The 17551-nt window shown below is 50.2% G+C and overlaps 5 protein-coding genes; 2 read left to right on the top strand and 3 right to left on the bottom strand.

Annotated features, from left to right (window-relative positions):
* Positions 1-3174: 3174 nt before the first annotated feature.
* FFUJ_01366 (related to peroxisomal targeting signal receptor) lies at positions 3175-5150 on the bottom strand (the record flags this gene model as incomplete). XM_023579528.1 has 2 exons in its annotated part: positions 3175-4920; positions 4980-5150. The coding sequence occupies 2 exons, from the start codon at positions 5148-5150 to the stop codon at positions 3175-3177; spliced, it is 1917 nt and encodes a 638-aa protein (XP_023424194.1).
* A 506-nt stretch (positions 5151-5656) lies between these two features.
* FFUJ_01367 (probable RNA binding protein Rpf2 involved in ribosome biogenesis) lies at positions 5657-6667 on the top strand (the record flags this gene model as incomplete). XM_023579517.1 has 2 exons in its annotated part: positions 5657-5670; positions 5728-6667. 2 exons carry the CDS (start codon positions 5657-5659, stop codon positions 6665-6667), a joined length of 954 nt encoding a protein of 317 aa, XP_023425493.1.
* Positions 6668-7589: 922 nt separating this feature from the next.
* On the bottom strand, positions 7590-9222 carry FFUJ_01368 (related to UPC2-regulatory protein involved in control of sterol uptake; the record flags this gene model as incomplete). XM_023579506.1 has 2 exons in its annotated part: positions 7590-8996; positions 9154-9222. 2 exons carry the CDS (start codon positions 9220-9222, stop codon positions 7590-7592), a joined length of 1476 nt encoding a protein of 491 aa, XP_023424193.1.
* Positions 9223-13512: 4290 nt separating this feature from the next.
* Positions 13513-14787, top strand: FFUJ_01369 (probable cystathionine gamma-lyase; the record flags this gene model as incomplete). Its single annotated transcript, XM_023579495.1, has 1 exon — positions 13513-14787. The coding sequence occupies one exon, from the start codon at positions 13513-13515 to the stop codon at positions 14785-14787; it is 1275 nt and encodes a 424-aa protein (XP_023424192.1).
* Positions 14788-15105: 318 nt separating this feature from the next.
* Positions 15106-16785, bottom strand: FFUJ_01370 (uncharacterized protein; the record flags this gene model as incomplete). XM_023579484.1 has 2 exons in its annotated part: positions 15106-16466; positions 16521-16785. The coding sequence occupies 2 exons, from the start codon at positions 16783-16785 to the stop codon at positions 15106-15108; spliced, it is 1626 nt and encodes a 541-aa protein (XP_023424191.1).
* Positions 16786-17551: the final 766 nt, after the last annotated feature.

The raw sequence follows: 17551 nt of genomic DNA, 5'->3' as shown, positions 1-17551 counted from the left end.
CCGGCTTGGGAATTGATATATTTACCAGACCACGATTGTTTGCCTTGATAGAAGTGGTACGGCCATGCATTATCACGCTGACTCGCTTGTTCAGTTACACGCTGCGTCACTGATGAACCAGATTCAAGTGATACCCGTGGAAAATCATGCAACCAGTCCCTCTTTCACACGATTTTTCATCTCGTGTCCCATTCCCCTCATATCAGCCCTGTGCAATGATATGGCGCAGTGCAACAGGCGAATCACCGCTTTGCTTCATCTGGGCTAGTCAGGGAAGACTCTAGATCTCGAGCCCCTTCAGCTCTGAATTTAGAACAATTATCATCAGATGAAGGGTTCCTACAATCTCTTGGCTGTAGTACCAAATCGCCTGGATTCACCCATAGCGGAGAGTCGGTCTTGGTGCTAAAGCCTCTTTTTGTCGACGCGATATACCCTTGCTCCTTGTCAAAGAACACTCGCATTGGCTCTTCTCAGATACTTGTGGGTTCACAGGCTGTCTCTGGACCCAGCCGTCTGGTAAAACCTAGGCACTTCATGAACAGGCGAAGTGAACAAAGTTTGGAACTATTGTTAGTGGATATTTTGCATTACAATATCCTTAGAGGCTATCGTTCAATCTTGTGATAGGTTTATAGCTGGTGAGAACCAGATTTGCCCTCGATCAATAAGTACTTGATGGCGATGCTGTTTGGCACTGTTAGAAAATAACCCTCAATTCATTGAATGGCAGCATGAAACAACGGCCACGAATCGACAAGCGAGCATTTCTCCACTGACACGAATCCACCAAGACCATGTCGCAGAACGAAGTTTACTTCAGATCTTGAGCTGTCTCAGTCGATATCTTGTCTGACGGACAATCCGAGTTAATTAAAACATGCCGCTGAGACATAGATAAGCGGTCAGCTGTAACAGTGAGTGCTCACATAAGTATTGGTGAAGTGCTCAGGGAACATGAAAGCAAATTAGTTGCTACTTCGCACATCAATGACAATACCACAGCTGCATCCGTCTCTCAATTTCTGTTCCACACTGAAGTTGGTAAACCATCCAGGTTGGTAAGCCCGGATTCTTGCTGTCGACTACCTTGATTGCCAGAAGATGGGTGAGGCACTGTACGATACATAACCGTGTCCCGAAGCACGCCAGTCCGCGATGGACTAACTTTAGTATCATCACTTCTGCACCTCGATCAAGCATGTTGGCGCTTGGATCGAATCTGGGGCCCTTAGACTGAGTGACTAGTTCAACGCCCTCCGTCCCTCTCGATACCCTATGGTGAGAGCCCCATGGATGGCCCGTCATAAGTTCCAATCCAAAAGTGCCATCTCGAGAAAGGTCGGCCTAAAGACGGGTTTGTTGGCTACCTAGCAGGAGACTTTTTATGCAGCGGAATCTCCAAACAGGTGTGTGTGAGCGCCAGCCTTGCTTGTCTGGGCCAACATTCAACAACTTGGATAACTCACTTCATGGCTGCCAGGGCTGCCTATGAGCCTGTGAAGAATGCGTTGCTTCTGGAGGTCCTGGCGACAAGGGGTTGTCAAGGACAATGTAGGGAGAACCAAAGCTCTCTGCAGAATCTGATCGGTGTCTTGGCCACCCTCAGTCAGATAGCATGCATCGCATGGCATCACGATTTTGATAGGTCTGTCTCCCAAAGCACCCATCTGGCATCCCCATCGACACGCAACCTGATTTGAGCAAGACTTTGTGTGCTGCATCTCTTGTCGTTCATCACATAGATGTCTCGCTCAGCCCAATTAAGTCGGTCAAGTGCCTGCGACCTGTCTCATACTTTTTGCTTTTGCCAGCAAGATGGTCCTGTCATCGCCCCAGCCTGCTTCTCCCCTTGCGTATTCAAGCCTCGATTCTGTTGGATGACCTTTCTAGCCTCTTGCATCTCAAATATTTCTCCACCTCGGAGAAGAAGCTCAATGTCTGGTATCCGGCTGCCGCCGTGGGCTCTATAGCGGCTGCATGGGTCAAGTCTCGTTCTGGCGAGACATGCATGAGCCTTTCATGAAAGTGCATTTGGCCTGTAATAACGGACGGCACAAAGTTGGCTTCTTGTTGATCTGAAGATACCCGAAAGATCGTTCTTCTCTTCCCTGAAAGCTACTCGACCTCCACACTACCTCGGCAACAGGGCCAATGGTAACAAAGGCAAGACTAAGTCAACAGAGATGAGGGAGAGCTGGGTGGAAATACCCAGGAAATGATAACGATATGCACTCTCATGCCCGCCAAGGCGCATGGCTCAGATCACCACCGCCCATGCCTAACTTGTCAGTAAAGCACTCAACAGAATGACTCGAGATGTGTGGCCGTTCAGCTAGACATAGACTGGTGTACCACAGGGCCATAGAAGTCGCGCCGATGAGTTCTGGACACCATTAGCCTTTGATTCATAAGCTAATGGTATGTCTGTCCTAACATTACCATCGTGCGAGTCATCTGGCGTAACACTAAGAAGCCTGGTTGAATCGCCAGTGGGAAGAGTAAAATAAGTTTTCACCTTTCCGACATTTGCTCCTCATCACTGCATTGAAAGTAGATATTTTCAGACTGGTCTAGACTTCAAGGTATCACTCTACTTGTGTCTTTACTTTCTCGATATCGTGGTTACACCTCGAACTGTGCAAAATCTGTCACAAGCTCCAATTTTGACTAACCTGCACATAAATATAGCTTGTTAGATGTTCAAGCATGTCAGTCCAGGCATCGAGAGCGCTTCGGATGATTGACAAAGCCTTACGAGGGTATATCCCAAGATTATAGTTGATAATGGAAGAAGTCCTTCGTCTTATTCGACACAACCACTTGCCGCAGTGATCACTCTCCTACATCAGAGATAAGAATAGGTCATTAGCGTCAATTTATGCATAGATGCAATGTATATGGTGAACTTGGCGAAACTATTCGTAGACATTGATGCACGATAATGAGCGTAGAAGTGGTTATACACTATATGATATCGTTGCTCCAGGGACGACATCAGTGCGATGCGATTTCTTCCGGAGCCATGAATGTCTCTCATATGTAACATCCAAGCTAGGGCCAAGATCCTTTTTGCACAGCAAACGCACTATTACTGAGTCCTCTCCGAACTTCCTTGAGGCAGACCGCTTCTTCATGCAAGTCAACTCATTCAAAAACAAAAGACGTGAAGCCCTAAAACTCAAATTCAGGTCTGAACACATCCGGATCGACGCCAGCAACGGTCTTCTCCGCCAAATCCCGGCGACCCATTTGTGTAAAGACACGCCGGAGGGTATCGTACAGGGTGCTGCTCCGGTTTTGCGCTGACATGCGGTCGAGTGTCTCATCGACGCCGGAGGCATTATCGCCCAGAATCTCGTACGCCTTGCTCCGGCCGGACTTCTCAATGGCCTTGTGCATCTCCAGAGCGGCTAGGAAGTGACAGGCAGCCTCATGGTGGCAGTGAATGTTGATGCAGCTGACACCTAGGTTATAGCGGGCTCGCACAAAGTTGGGAGCCATGGCAAGGGCCTCCTGGTATGCCGCAATGGCTTCCTCAGAGCGTCCACTATTGGCAAGAGTTGCACCGAGGCGGTTCCAGAGGAGATGAAGCTGCTCCTGTTGGTTGGATGTACCAACCTCTGATGAGTGGAGGGCAGACTGGAAGCAATCCACTGCTTTGTCATAATCCTCTGCGCCATAAAAGAGCACTCCTAGGCCTACTTGCACATCGGGATCCATGTGCTCGCCGTCAGGGCTTAGCTGGGCCGCCTTGATAAACAGATTTGTCACCTTGTCATGAAGCTGCTGCCGGTCTGTGAAACCCATCTCTGCGGGTGGGTGTAGGTCTTTGGGATCGAGAATGTTAGGATACTTAACGGACAACCACCTCTCAAGAGTTCGATATGCTGTGCTGTCGTATCCTTCATTGGTGTATGATACTGCCAGGCCCATCAAGGCCGCCAAGTTGTTGGGGTCAAGTTTCAGCGCTTGCTCGAGAGCCCTGATGGCTGCTGTTTCTTTCTCATTCTGCGCCTGGGCTGTTCCTAGGTAAACCCACGCCTCGGTATGATTAGGATTCTGCTGGACAGCGGATTCGAAAGCCAGCGCGGCCAAGGACAGGTTTCCGCCTTCTCTCATGATGCGCACACCCTCCTCGAAAGCGTTCTTTTCGTCGCGGAAGAAGTTGTCTTGTTCGAATAGGTAGGTTTCGACAGCCGGGTCCCCAAGGCGGCCCCAGTCTCCCATACCCTCGAAATCGGGCATCATGTTGTTGCTCCATTCGGTATCGAATTGGTCAAAGTCTTGTCTAGAAGCAGCCGTCTCAGCTTGTATTCCTCTCCATATAGATTCGAAGTCACCCAACTCATTAGTTTCGGCCGTCAGTCCTTTGTCCATTTCGTTAAGCTCCTGCTCTGCGGCATTTGCCTCTTCTTGTTCCTTAGCCTTATCGTTATCTTGCAGCTCCATCGAGGCGAACTGCTCCTCCCACTTGTGGTCGTCGAGTTCCACGAGGCGGCCCTTGCCCTTGAGATCCTGCTGTTGTGGTTGGTGCATGGGCTGCTGGTTCTGGTACATAGGTTGAAACATGGGAGTGTAACCCATCGGTCTGTTCATCATGCCGCCCATCATGGGTCTTTGTTGGTTCATCTGGCTAGGAACGTTGCTTTGCATCGGACTCGCTCTCGCGGAAGAACCTTGTGTGTTAAGCTGCTGAAAACGGGCAAATTCGTCAGCGTTAAAGTGTGATTGTGCAGCAGGTGGCGCCTGGAAAGTTGACTCCATCGCTGGCTGGCCATTGAAGTCGTGCGCCCATGTTGGTGACGCCGAGTTGGCTCGCATATGGGATTGGGCTAGGCTAAGAGGGGCCATCTGGCTCGGCTGCATGGGGAATTCTTGCTGGAGGCTTGGGCCTTGGTTAAGGAAGCCATTCATCATCTACAGCATCAAGATTGGTGTATTAGTAATAGCTTCAACGGCCCTGTATGGCAGCGCACCTCGTCCTGGGGCGCACTGGCGCTCTGGCTTCGGAATCCATTGAGCTGTCCTCCAGGTCCTCGACCGACTAGACGGTCTTGCTGGAGTGTTCTGTCATTCTGAGTATGCTTATGAAGCTGGCTGAGGGGGTTCGCAGATGTCGAACATTCAGCGCCACCCATAAACGACATGACGGCTAGCGTTCAGTAGAATGAGTCTTGAGTGATCGGGTACGTCGGTAAGCAAAAATAAATTATGGGAGTTTGGAGTCGATGATGAGTTCTCGCTTTAATGATTATGAGAAGATACGAGTTGTAGTTTACAGTTGAGATGGAAGAGGGTCGAACTCCTACTGTGAGCTAGCGAAACCCGAAGTGATGCCCGCGCTATGGCGGGGAAAATACCGAGGCTCCGCCGTCTCCTTTGCCTTTATCGGCAGTACTTACCGAATATGAAGATAACTGTGCCGCACGTGACTGCGGGGTGGCCCAGATTCAACGCGCAGGGGTCACACCTAGCTAACAACGCAAAAGGGACTATTACTTTCGGTGAACGGTGAACGGTGAGTAGTGCATGCTTTATCGATAAGAACATTTTTTTTCCTCGTTCCTGTCCACCCAAGGCTACAAGCCAACCTCCCACCTTGAAGCCTCACTACCAATCCTTTCAAGGACATCTATCATTCCCAATTAACAAGATGCTCAGACAAGTGTATGTCAAGCCGGCTCTCAATCACATGTATTATTTCATAAACTAACAACCATGAAGTAAACCTCGCAATGCGCGCTCAAAGCGAGCCCTCGAGAAGCGCGAACCAAAGGCAAACGAGAATCCCAAGACGTGCCTCTTCCTCCGCGGAACAACATGCTCTCAGATAGTCCAGGATGCTCTCAATGATCTTCATCAGATGCGCCAACCTCTCGCTAAGAAGTTCACCAAGAAGAACGCCATCCATCCCTTTGACGATGCCGCCTCGCTCGAGTTTTTCTCCGAAAAGAACGACGCCAGTCTCCTCGTTTTTGGTAGCAGCCAGAAGAAGCGCCCTCACACCTTGACTTTTGTTCGCACCTTTGGTTACAAGGTTCTTGACATGCTTGAGCTCTACCTCGACCCAGAAAGCTTCCGTGCCATTGCTCAGTTTAAAACGAAGAAATTCGCTATTGGCCTGAGGCCTATGATCCTGTTCGCTGGTACTGCCTTTGAGAGCCCTGTCAGCAACGAGTTCACCCTTGCGAAGAGCATGCTCCTTGATTTCTTCAAGGGCGAGCCCAGCGACAAGATTGACGTCGAAGGTCTCCAGTACATCATCTCCATTAGCGCAGAGGATAGCACTGGCGAAGGTGATGTTAAGCCCGCCATCCACTTGCGTGTCTATACCATCAGCACCAAGCGATCCGGTCAGCGTCTCCCCCGCGTCGAGGTTGAGGAGATCGGTCCTCGCATGGATTTCCGTGTCGGCCGAGTCAGGGAGCCCGATGAGTCGATGCTCAAGGAGGCCTTGAAGAAGCCTCGCGGCACCGAAGAGCGTACCAAGAAGAACATCACAACTGATTCTATGGGCGACAAGATTGGCCGCGTGCATCTGGGCAAGCAGGATCTCAGCGAGCTGCAGCTCCGCAAGATGAAGGGTTTGAAGCGAAGTCGAAAGGATGCCGAAGACGCGGTGGATGTCGTTGAAGAGGAGGAGACCAAGAGGATAAAGCAATAGGAGATGTGCGGCATTGCATGCTTGGAGTTGGGCGTCTAGGAAAAGGTCTTGTAAAGGCTGCGTCAATAATTGATTTACTGGGTTCGATCCCTAAATATGACAGGTCCTGTCGTATGTCTAATTGAAGTTTCTGATATTGCTGTCATTTATCTGGGCATGGTGATCCCGATGCTGTCATCTCTCCTCTGACATTCAGTCATAGTGTTTAGATACAACTGCTTGAAGCGAGGCTACCGCTCCTTCTATGTTCCAGCTATTACAAGTATCGCTCGCTGGACCATACATGGCTACATTCGAAGCCCCAACCCGCATTTCTCTTTTGTAACGACATTATATACTAATTAAACCGAGATCAAAGTGGAAGGCGCCGCTTCCAGCGACGACCTGGACACTTGTGCTGGGTATGCAACATGGAGCAACGAAACCATAAGCCCAAGTTTCGCTTGGGCATGTTTGATCTAACTGTACTGTTTCCCGTACCTGGCTGAACCCTTCAACTCGTAAGTCGTGATCGATGATAGGCTTGCCATTGTGCTAATCAACACAATGACCAAAGTCCTGTGGGTGCCTGGCAAAGAATCTCGAACAATAGGCCAGGCTTTTCCCTCCTTGGTAGATTATCGCGCCGAGAATGTAATCGGGCTGTAAGGCGCCGTGTGATCTCTTACACAAGTGATCATTCGGACCATCTCGTCTCGATACGTCTTGACATAATCAACGGTTTCGATTGCGAGGAAATGGTCGTAAATCATCAAGTGGGATGATGTTAGCCGTCATCTTATGTCGACTGTAGGTGGAAAGCATTTCTTGCTGACTAGCGACATGCTGAAGCTGGTTATTAACAAGATATTGAAAAGGCCGCGAGACCAGCTCTAAGCCCTAAGGCTCGGCCATCATAGCTGTGCATAGCCGCCACGACATTTCAGTCAGGTGAGTCCGGAACGATGAGATCCTCGTCTGCAATGGGAATAGGAGGCTGCGCATGCTGGTGCAGCATCTCAGCAAATATCTCAATGTGCTGTGTCATAGAGCCAACAGTCTGTTGCTCAGGTGCCTGCTCTTCGAGCTCCGTGCCCCAGATGTCTTGCGGGATAGAGCTGCCATCCAATAAAGCGATCCTTATTGGCCACTCAAGGTGCCGCCACCACTTAGATCTGGGCTCGAATAAGCTGACCAGGCCCATGACCTCTCGACGAGCCACATCTTGCAACCACCATACGTTATCCATTCGCTTCAGCAATGCAAAGAAGCAAGCAAGGATGGCGAGAGCACGGGGCCGTCTTGCATCAACAAGATCAACGTAGCGCTTCGAAACAGTAGCAGGGAAAGTGAGTGCGGCAGCTGCATGATAGTTTTTATGTGCCCAGTTGAGCACGCTGACAGCATGTGAGTAAGCTTGAGTGGTTGACGAAAGCAAACGAGGATCCTCGTTCATTAATTCATCGTTTAGCCCTTCTAGCATATGGCCGAAGAATGAGTCAGGCGAGCGTGGGTTGAGGTTCAGTTGGAAACCAGGTTGCGAATCAATGACAACTTTCACGATGTCGCTGTGGTGGATCCATTGCCACGAGTTTGCGACCACGGTCTTAACGCCTTGAAAAGCATGGAACCAGGAGAGGGGCGGCACATATCGACTCGTTGAATCCCCAGGAGCAGAATCCCCGTCGTCCTTGACAAAGATGCGCGAGGCACTGGCTTGGAAAGCAATGAGCGTCGCTGTGAGGAAGAGAGCCTCCGCATTGTCGGGCGTAATGCCCGAGCCCAGCGATGCCCCGAATGCAGAAAGAGAGGAGGCCGAGTAGGCATGTGAAGCGCGCACCAACGCTTTGTCATTCGGAGACATTGAGCGTAGATGGAGGGCTGCGACAGACAAGATGGCGTCGGCGAGGTACGTCTTGCCGTTGCCAGAGAAGGCCATCTGTGGGACGGCACGCTGCCAGATATCCTCGGCGGCAGGCGAGTTGGTCAGGAGCGTCTTGGAGGTGACATTGGTGTAGTGATGCATTAAACGCAGCTCGAGCATTCGTTCGCCATGGTCTATGGTGTTGTTGGACGAGCTTATCGAAGGTTGCGAGTAGACGGAAGTCGGAGGAGAAGGATTTGGTCGCGGCGCTCTTGCTGGACTTGAAGGGGCACGTGGGCGTGGTAGCGGAGTTCTTGGAGCAGAATTGAAGTTGACAGTCGGCGCAGGCGAGGGAGTAGGTGCGCCGATACTCTCAGTACTGGTATTAGTTGATATGGCAAGTTTCTCGAGGACATCGGGGTTGCTGAAATCGCAAGGAACGCCGTGCTTGGCACAGTTACCACATCGTGGGTGAACCTCGTCGCACTACAACCAATGGGAATTTCGAGTCAGTCCAGGCGTCCAAAAAGATCAAGAGTCTGGGGGCGACTCGAGCCAATGCGAAGAATGTTCATGTTTGAACGACGAGCGCGCAATATGGTGCGATGCGTTGAGGCATAAGCAGAGGATCGATAAGACCTACTTTTATCTTCCTATTCTTACACCTCCGACAACCCGCCCGAGACTTTTTGTGAGAGCGTCGAGGAGGCATGATGGATTGAGAAAGGGGGCAAAGGAGGAAGAGATATGTAATTTGTTTGTTTCACGTGTCGTTTGTCAACAATTTCCCTGGGAATGTATGGAGAGGACCCTGAAATGTGAGTAGAATCGCAGCATGGCCGCAGAGGCAGGGGGCCTCTATACGGTTGGCTTTGGGGAAAGGAGAAGCAACAGTAGAGAGCAGAGAAGGAAGAGAGATTATTATAAGGAAGAGAATTCCATGACACGTGTTGAAGAACGAAGAGAGGCGAAATCGTGGTTGAGCACGAAACGGTAAAGTTTTCGAACTTGGGGGCAGAAGCTGGCAGTTAGTTACTGCTGAGATTCCCCGTTTCGAGCAAGTGCGGTGAAGGAGAATCTGGTGCTATTGTGATGTGATGAGATGCAAATGAGGGCAGAAGAGATGCAGCCAGCAGCCACCGCGCACCATGAAGTGGAGGGGCGGTCCCGTCGGCAGGACAGCCTAGTGGAGCTTGTAGTGTCGAGTTGGGTCCCCGGTTCAGCACAGTTCTAACCTGTCATGGCCTTCTGTTGGCGTTTACAGCGAATGGGAGCTGGGAAGGCTGCACTGCCACAGCCAGTCAACAGGGATATGGGCCTGTCCTGTCGTGTGCTTCCTCTGCTCTGCTCCCCGAGCCCTCCTGATACCCAGGTATGTACGGAGTATTGCTGTGCGTGTCGGGGATGCTTTTGGTATCAGCTTCTCATTGTGGAGCCCGAATATCGACGCTTTGTCGATTATGTCCTTCGCCTAAGGGACCACGTAGACAGGTGGACTGAGGATAACATAAAAAAGGATGAGGACGACCCCGATACCGCCAGATGGCTATCGTTTCTTTGATCATCACCAAGTCTATGGCACAATGGGCTGAACGTGAGACAGACAGGTCGCAGAGGACCCAGTGACAGGAGAGACATCTGTACTCAGACACCTGCAAAAAGGTCACACAAATTCAAAGATTACGCATGGACCCCTATCCAGGCGTATAATGGCTTATTCCAACCAACATGACTGCCTCAAAGCCACTCCAGTTCAGACTCATCTTCATGTCAATCGGGTGAGATAAGTTGTTCCGACTGAGGCTGTGTCAATTGGACGCCAATGACACCTATGACGGGTAGATAGATAATGGGTGCATGGAGATATTAATCTTCCGTCCATGAGCACCTACAGAATATGGGGGGTTCTCCCTTTGTCGGATATTGGGGTGGTTTGGTGGTCCGATCGTATCATGAGATCTACCGTATTTTGGGAACACGGGACGATGGTGTCCAATGAAACCACGACATCCTGTCAGACTGAGAAAACGTTGAGCCGTCGGGGATGTGGTTATTCCGAGGGTTAGGATGAAGGATTCAGGACATTCGGTGCCTGTCGATTTGGATGACGTTTCGACATTAATTAATTGATGGATTGATGCATTTTCAAATTGATCTGCGGCCTCCGTACTCGTATCATAATGTCTGTTACAGGCTAGCCACCTTCCGACCTTAGTTCCCTCTTGTCCAAGGGAGGGCGTAAAAAGGTGATAGATAGGCAAACAGGAGCCAGCCAGTCCAGGCATTGTTACTTGTGCCCAAAATGCACAGGAACATAATATGACATATATTCTAGCATAGGTACTTTATGTCCGAATGCCATAGACTTTTACAATAATACTAGGTACATATGCACCTATCTCTGAAGAAAAAGTCAGAGTCAGTTCCCTCCTTCCATAACTATTTTTACAGGGGTCCGTCATGACTATCGGTTAAGGCAGCAAAACGAGGCTAAGGCAGAAGAATTGTTCATTCGATCCAACATCACTTGCATCTATCTATCTAGGTACCCCTAGGTCTTAAGTACCTACAGGTAGTCGTTAAATTCCTGGCTTCATGTCAATTCAGTACAACACATCTTCTTTGGTAAATCTCAACAAACGATAAAATCTTTAAACTCTGTACTAAATCTGGTCTTGTCCATAATCTGTTGGTGCCAGCATTAGATCTGCTGACTCCATTTCCGGGCGGACATGACGACACGAACAATCACGACATCGTCGACCTGCAAGGAACCGCTTATCTTTTATGGCAGCTCTACAGCTCTCTCCAGGTGTGTGAGACTTTTGCGGGGGACACGGGACAATCACAAATGCATTCAGCCTCTGCACCTAATAAGAATTGTGTTGCAGCCACACAAAGAGCTCGGTAAACAAGAGGTTGTACACACCAACAGAACAAACCCTTGCACGGGATGTCGGTCATGGATTTTATTTGACGATCACGACTTGAGCTGATGCACTGATTCCAAAGCAAACGGCGGAGTTCTCGTTATCAGATAAACGCAATGTGACACGAGTTTATAGGCAACTAGGTTACTCGAAAACGTTGCGGCCACATCGGCTCAATACTAACTCTCTGTATATATCACTGAAAGGAGTAGGTACTTTAGGTAGGTATCCCGGTGGAACTACCTATGGATGGGATGTCAGACATGGGGCGGCTTACAGCCAGCGAGAACCGTACTATCTTACCAAAGATAGGTTCTCCCTTCTATCACGACATCGAGCACATGATGCGCCAGAGCCTCACCGATCAAAGGTTCTCTGTTAGCTGAGCTGACTAAAACGCTTGAAGACTTTCCTCCGTTGTCTCTCACGGTGAAATGATGGATACAAGAACACCCCCCTCCACTTATCGCCGAAAGGACCGCATCTGCCCGTCGCAGACCCGACAGACAATAGGAAACATCGAATGGTATTCGCGCGCCTTGCGCCAGGGAAATAAAGATGATACGAAACCCATATATGTAAGCCATCGAGGACATACCCAGGGGAGGGGACCTTTGTTGCTGCAGTGGCGCCAAATTGCCATGGACAGTAGATGATGAAAAAGGCGTATGCTTCTGTAAGCAGCTTTCCTAGGTCACATTTGTCATTGAGTCCAAGGAAATCAGCTCGGGCACGCCGCAAGGTTACCCAAACAGGCATTCACCTGTCAAACCGTCAGTTGCAGTCCATACATTTTTGGGCAGTGGACTTCGGCCGTTTTCCTTTCTTTCTTTCTATCCTATGGCAATCTAGCGGATGACGAAAGGCACAAGAGGCGGCGCCATCCGGGCCATCGGCCAGGATACGATCATTGTACATGAGATATCACCAACTCTGAGATGAACTTGGGTGGAGGGGCAAGTAGACATGATGTATACCGATTGAGTCTTGTGTAATCCATTTCCTCGTTGTTCTACCTTCTGGTGTACCTAACGTATCTATTCGACTTACTAATGTTTGGAATGGAACAAGCCATAGAAGAAGTCAATTCATCTCATCTAAGTGTGTAATCCAGACGCTAGAAGAAATGGAAATTTGATATAAATCATGAGAGCCCATTTTTTCCTTCGCTGGACCCTTCCATGATTCCACAATCCCAGCATCCCAATCTGTCTAACTGATCCTTGCCCTCCGCTTGGTCGTGATCCTTAAGCCGACGATATCTGTCTGTACTTTGTACACCGAGAGCCGATACCCGACCACGAAAAAAACACAACCCAGCCAAAGTTGCATATTTTTTTGGCACACGAGTCACTCACTAATCAATTCTTTTTACGTTTATTTACTCTGTGAACCGTACATCATTATTAATCTATTGAGTCAATTTCCCCGACAAGCTAGCATCTCATCATCGTCTTTTTGACTCTTGAAACTCTCGATCCCTTGCTCAAGAGGCTGCTGTGACGTGATCGTCAAGGTTTCAAACCCACCTCTGCTCTAGACCTCTGAGACTTTCTGTCTGTCTTATTATCGACGACACGACATTGCTCCTTCAGGACTAAACTCTACGCCCTCCGCCTTTTGCGCATCATCTCGACCCTGGATCGCGTCAAACCGAGGCTTCCCTTTGTTTCTCTGTATCTCACTTGGTGCAGCAGAATTGCATCCAGTACCTTACCTAGGTAGCTCAGGTACCTAGCTCTGATATAAAAAGGGTCCCCTCTCACGGTCCCCATACCTATTACATTACACAACAGACCAGGGCAACACAGGAAAAGGAAAAAAAGGCTTTTTCCCTCTTTTTTTCACCCTTCAGCCCCGCCTGGACCTCCACTTGCTTGTCACTAGAGCCCAGAGTTTATATCTATATCAACATCTCTGTCACCACATCCATCCCACCTCAACCTCTCTTCCTTACTTCACCTCAACTCGCCGACTTTCTTCAGCTTCTCTTCGACCTCGTCTCTAGATCCTGTCGAGGCTCAATTATACCCCTCTCCCTCTTTTAGACCCTCAGTCAATCCTCCGCTACAATGTCGGCTGCTCCTCTCAACTCGGACCCTGTGGCCACCCCACCTCGCCCTCCGTCCCCCGTCCACAGCTTCGGTACTCTCGCCGTCCACGCCGGCGCTCCACATGACCCCGCTACCGGCGCCGTGATTGAGTCCATCTCTCTGTCGACCACATTTGCTCAGTCCGCCGTTGGCAAGCCCGTTGGCGAGTATGAGTACTCCCGATCCTCCAATCCCAACCGTACCAACTTTGAGACCGCTGTTGCTGCTCTCGAGCACGCCAAGTACGCCCTCGCCTTCTCCTCCGGTTCCGCCACCACCGCCACCATCCTCCAGAGTCTCGCTGCCGGCAGCCATGTCATCTCCGTCTCCGATGTCTACGGAGGTACCCACCGATACTTCACTCAGGTCGCAAAGGCCCACGGCGTCAAGGTGACCTTCACACCAGAGATCGAGGTCGATATCAGCGAGCACATAACCCCCGATACCCGTCTGATCTGGATCGAGAGTCCCAGCAACCCTACCCTGCGCCTCGTCGATGTCCGAGCTGTTGTTTCTGAGGCCCATAAGCACGGTGTCCTCGTCGTTGTTGACAACACTTTTCTTTCCCCTTACGTCCAGAACCCCCTCGATTTCGGTGCCGACATCGTTGTCCACAGTGTCACCAAGTACATCAACGGTCATAGTGATGTGGTCATGGGGGTTGCTGCTTTCAACAGCGACGAGCTCAAGAACCGTCTGAGCTTCCTTCAGAACGCCATTGGCGCAGTTCCCTCAGCATTTGACTCCTGGCTTGCTCACCGTGGTCTGAAGACTCTGCATCTGCGAGCTCGTGAGGCCAGCCGCAACGCCGACGCTGTGGCCCGAGCTCTCGAGGCTTCTCCTCTAGTCATTGCCGTCAACTACCCGGGTCTTGACTCTCACCCTCACCGACATATCGCCAAGAAGCAGCACCGTGATGGTCTGGGTGGCGGCATGCTCTCATTCCGCATCCAGGGTGGTCACGCTGCCGCTGAGCGTTTCTGCCAAGTGACGAAGATCTTCACTCTCGCTGAGAGTCTTGGTGGTGTTGAGAGTCTGGTCGAAGTTCCCAGCAGCATGACTCATGCCGGTATTCCTCGAGATCAGCGTGAGGCTGTCGGTATTTTCGACGACCTTGTTCGCATCAGCTGCGGTGTTGAGGACGCCCAGGACCTTACCAATGACGTTCTCCAGGCCCTCGAGAAGGCTACGTCCGCGGCCAAGACCAACGGTTTCAACGGTAATGGCAACGGCAATGGCGTCAACGGCTCCTAGGCGCATGTCCCAATAGGTTTTCCCAGTCGGTTTTTCGTTTATTTAGAAGATGATCTATGATGACATGTTATGAGAATTATTTCCTTTGTTTGAGGATGCTCTAAAAGCAAATAAAAAGATAGGGGTGTGCTTCATTCAGGGCCCCCCTGGGTTGGCATTTATATAGCGGCTATGGTCAAAGCTGATGCAAATCGCATCGCTTTGTTATTGGGGCTTGGTTGACAAGCTACCTGAAGAATATTATTTCGATTTCTCGAAGTTGTCTATAGCCAATGGATCGTGGTATCTCGTCGTGACATAGGTGCCCCCGAATCGTCATTAAATATGTTCGTCGTCAGAAGGTGGGATATTAAACAAGTTTTCCGTAAACTCGTTTGCCATACTATTCTCAGCAGACCACTCATTGCGACGCCGATGTATCTCACTCATGCCTTCACATGCCGTCTCGGCGATAAAATGTAACTCATCAAGAGTGTTGGAGTTGCAATTTGGGAACACGCCATCGATGCTGCGTTGCCACTCTGACGTGGAATTGGCGACAGCCGTCTGGTACGCATTAGTATCGTATTCAACCACTCCCAGTGCACGATTCCGTGGGAGCAGATTGTTCAGAAGACCGTCGAACAGAGCGTCCGCAGGAAGGTATTCAACTGCATCTTTGGTAAGAGCCGTAGGTTGGCGGATTCCCATGACCACTTCAACGAAGCGCTGAGAGATGCTTCGACCAAGACCACAGGGGTCAATGAGGTCAAACTCTGGCTGTGTGGGCATATCCTCGAGCATGTAGTGATCGTAGGCCAGGAAAGATGCTCGGCAGATTCTCAGATGTGGTGTTGCACATCTCAGCGCCATAGCAATCCAATGGCAGTCATCCCCTGGACGTTGGTTGGGCATACCGACCCAAAGGATTTTCTTAGAATCCTCGTTCCAGTCGCGCGATTGCTCGACCTTGAGATATACTTCGTTCAAATAAAGCTCTCGAAGTGTGTTTCCAAAATTCTCCGCCGTACGGACAAAAACCTCTGGGCACAGCTCGATCCGTTTGAGCTCCAAGCATGTGAGATTAGAGTGTATGATGCTAGGCGCCGGTAATGACTTGGCGCGCCACTCGTCAATAGGCATCTGCCAGAATTTCGTCTGTTTCAGCCCTCGTGGTGGACGATCATCGTGGTCCATCCCTACCAAGCAGAGACTCTTGAGCTCTCCCGCGTTCTCAACAAGGTTCCAAAGGCATGATCCGAATAGTCCCACGGTTATGGGCTCGTTCTCGTGTCGCCGTAACGTCAAGACGAGGTGTTCCAACACTTCCAAAACTTTCATGATGTTCATTACATCGATCGGATTCATCCAGAGGTGGCGTATGGCTACATCGGTCACATTCTCTACGACGAGTGTATTGAGCTTCGCTGAGTCTTCCTCGGGTCGCTGCGCAAAGGCTTTCAGTGTGTTGGCCAGGATCATTGTGGCGGCGTTGCAATGGCGGCCGACGAGCTGGAAGGGGAGGTTGAGTCGTAGACGGTCAACGTCACGGCAGTAGAATAACATCTCCTCGACCTTCTGATAGTAATCCGTCTCCGTGAAAGATGCTTCATTCATGCAGTATTTTTTGTGTAGTGTTTGACAAAAGTCAGCCATGGACGGGACTCTTGCAAATACGGTATCAAGGAACTCGACTTCCACTGGAATCATCAGTTAGCCACCACATGTGCGCAGGCCTGGGGTCGGACACTCACGGTCATCTCTCAGAACCATCAGGTCGATGTATAGGCTCTTGCAATGATATCCTATCGTCTGGAGTGCGTCTATTTGTGGGTGTTCTATACCGCTCGCCTTGCTCAGGCGCGAGAATTCCAGGTCCAGAGTCCGGCATGCGAACGGCTTGAGAATCTGGTCAAAGACGCGGCAAACGAGCCGAAGATCGAGGACCGCATTCTTGGGGCCATATTCGATACATTGCTGAAGTATCGCATCGATCAGTTCTCGTGGTAGGCGATTCATGATAAGCAATGTCTCGTATGGTTCGGCTGATTGTGGGAATGAGAGGAAATGGAGGGGGTCAGCAGCAGTTGATGTGCATCGAGCGCTGCTGTGCGACTTCAGATTTCATTCGAGAGTTGCATGGAAGAGAAGTCAAGGCCTTTATTTTTGTCGGAACATAACTCATCAAGTCTGTCTCGTAGGGCAGAGAACGTTTGGTTGACGGGCAGACACACGTTCTAAGGACCGTGAGTACCCAGGTAGGTAGTTGAGGTTGAAGTTGGAGTTGTTAGGTTGGGCTATCAACCAATGGAGTTCAGGAGCTGAGATCATCATGCAGGGACCCGACCGCATTACTTGACGCCCGGGAGCTCTCCACCCCCACTGATTCCAAGCGTCGCATTTTAGTAGGGTGCTAATGAAGTCAGCTACCCTGTATCCAACTACCTACTTCCATCTGGAAGTGTGATTTCGGTATGTCCTCTCCGGTTGATAGAAACGCCAGCTCCTGCCTTGTCCGGTTTTTTTCTTCTTCTTCATTTTATGTATTCTCAAAACATCATGTGTTGAATAATGGAAGAGTCTCATTCGGGACCCAAGGGCGGTCAGGTGGTGGACATGTGTTATTAACGGTACAGCTAATGGGTTGCGATAATGCCCAGTGTTGACATCAAAATCTAAGAATTCACCGGAATTTTTTGAACAATACCTTAGGAACGAGCAATCCCCCGACCCAAAGCAAGCCCCGAGTTCTTCACAAAAAGTGGGCGACAACGAGCCTAGTTGA

Source organism: Fusarium fujikuroi, chromosome FFUJ_chr01, assembly GCF_900079805.1.
Source record: "Fusarium fujikuroi IMI 58289 draft genome, chromosome FFUJ_chr01".
Lineage (NCBI taxonomy): Eukaryota > Fungi > Ascomycota > Sordariomycetes > Hypocreales > Nectriaceae > Fusarium > Fusarium fujikuroi.
The sequence above is the reverse complement of the archived record's forward strand: the minus strand, read 5'-3'. Positions and strand labels throughout refer to the sequence as shown.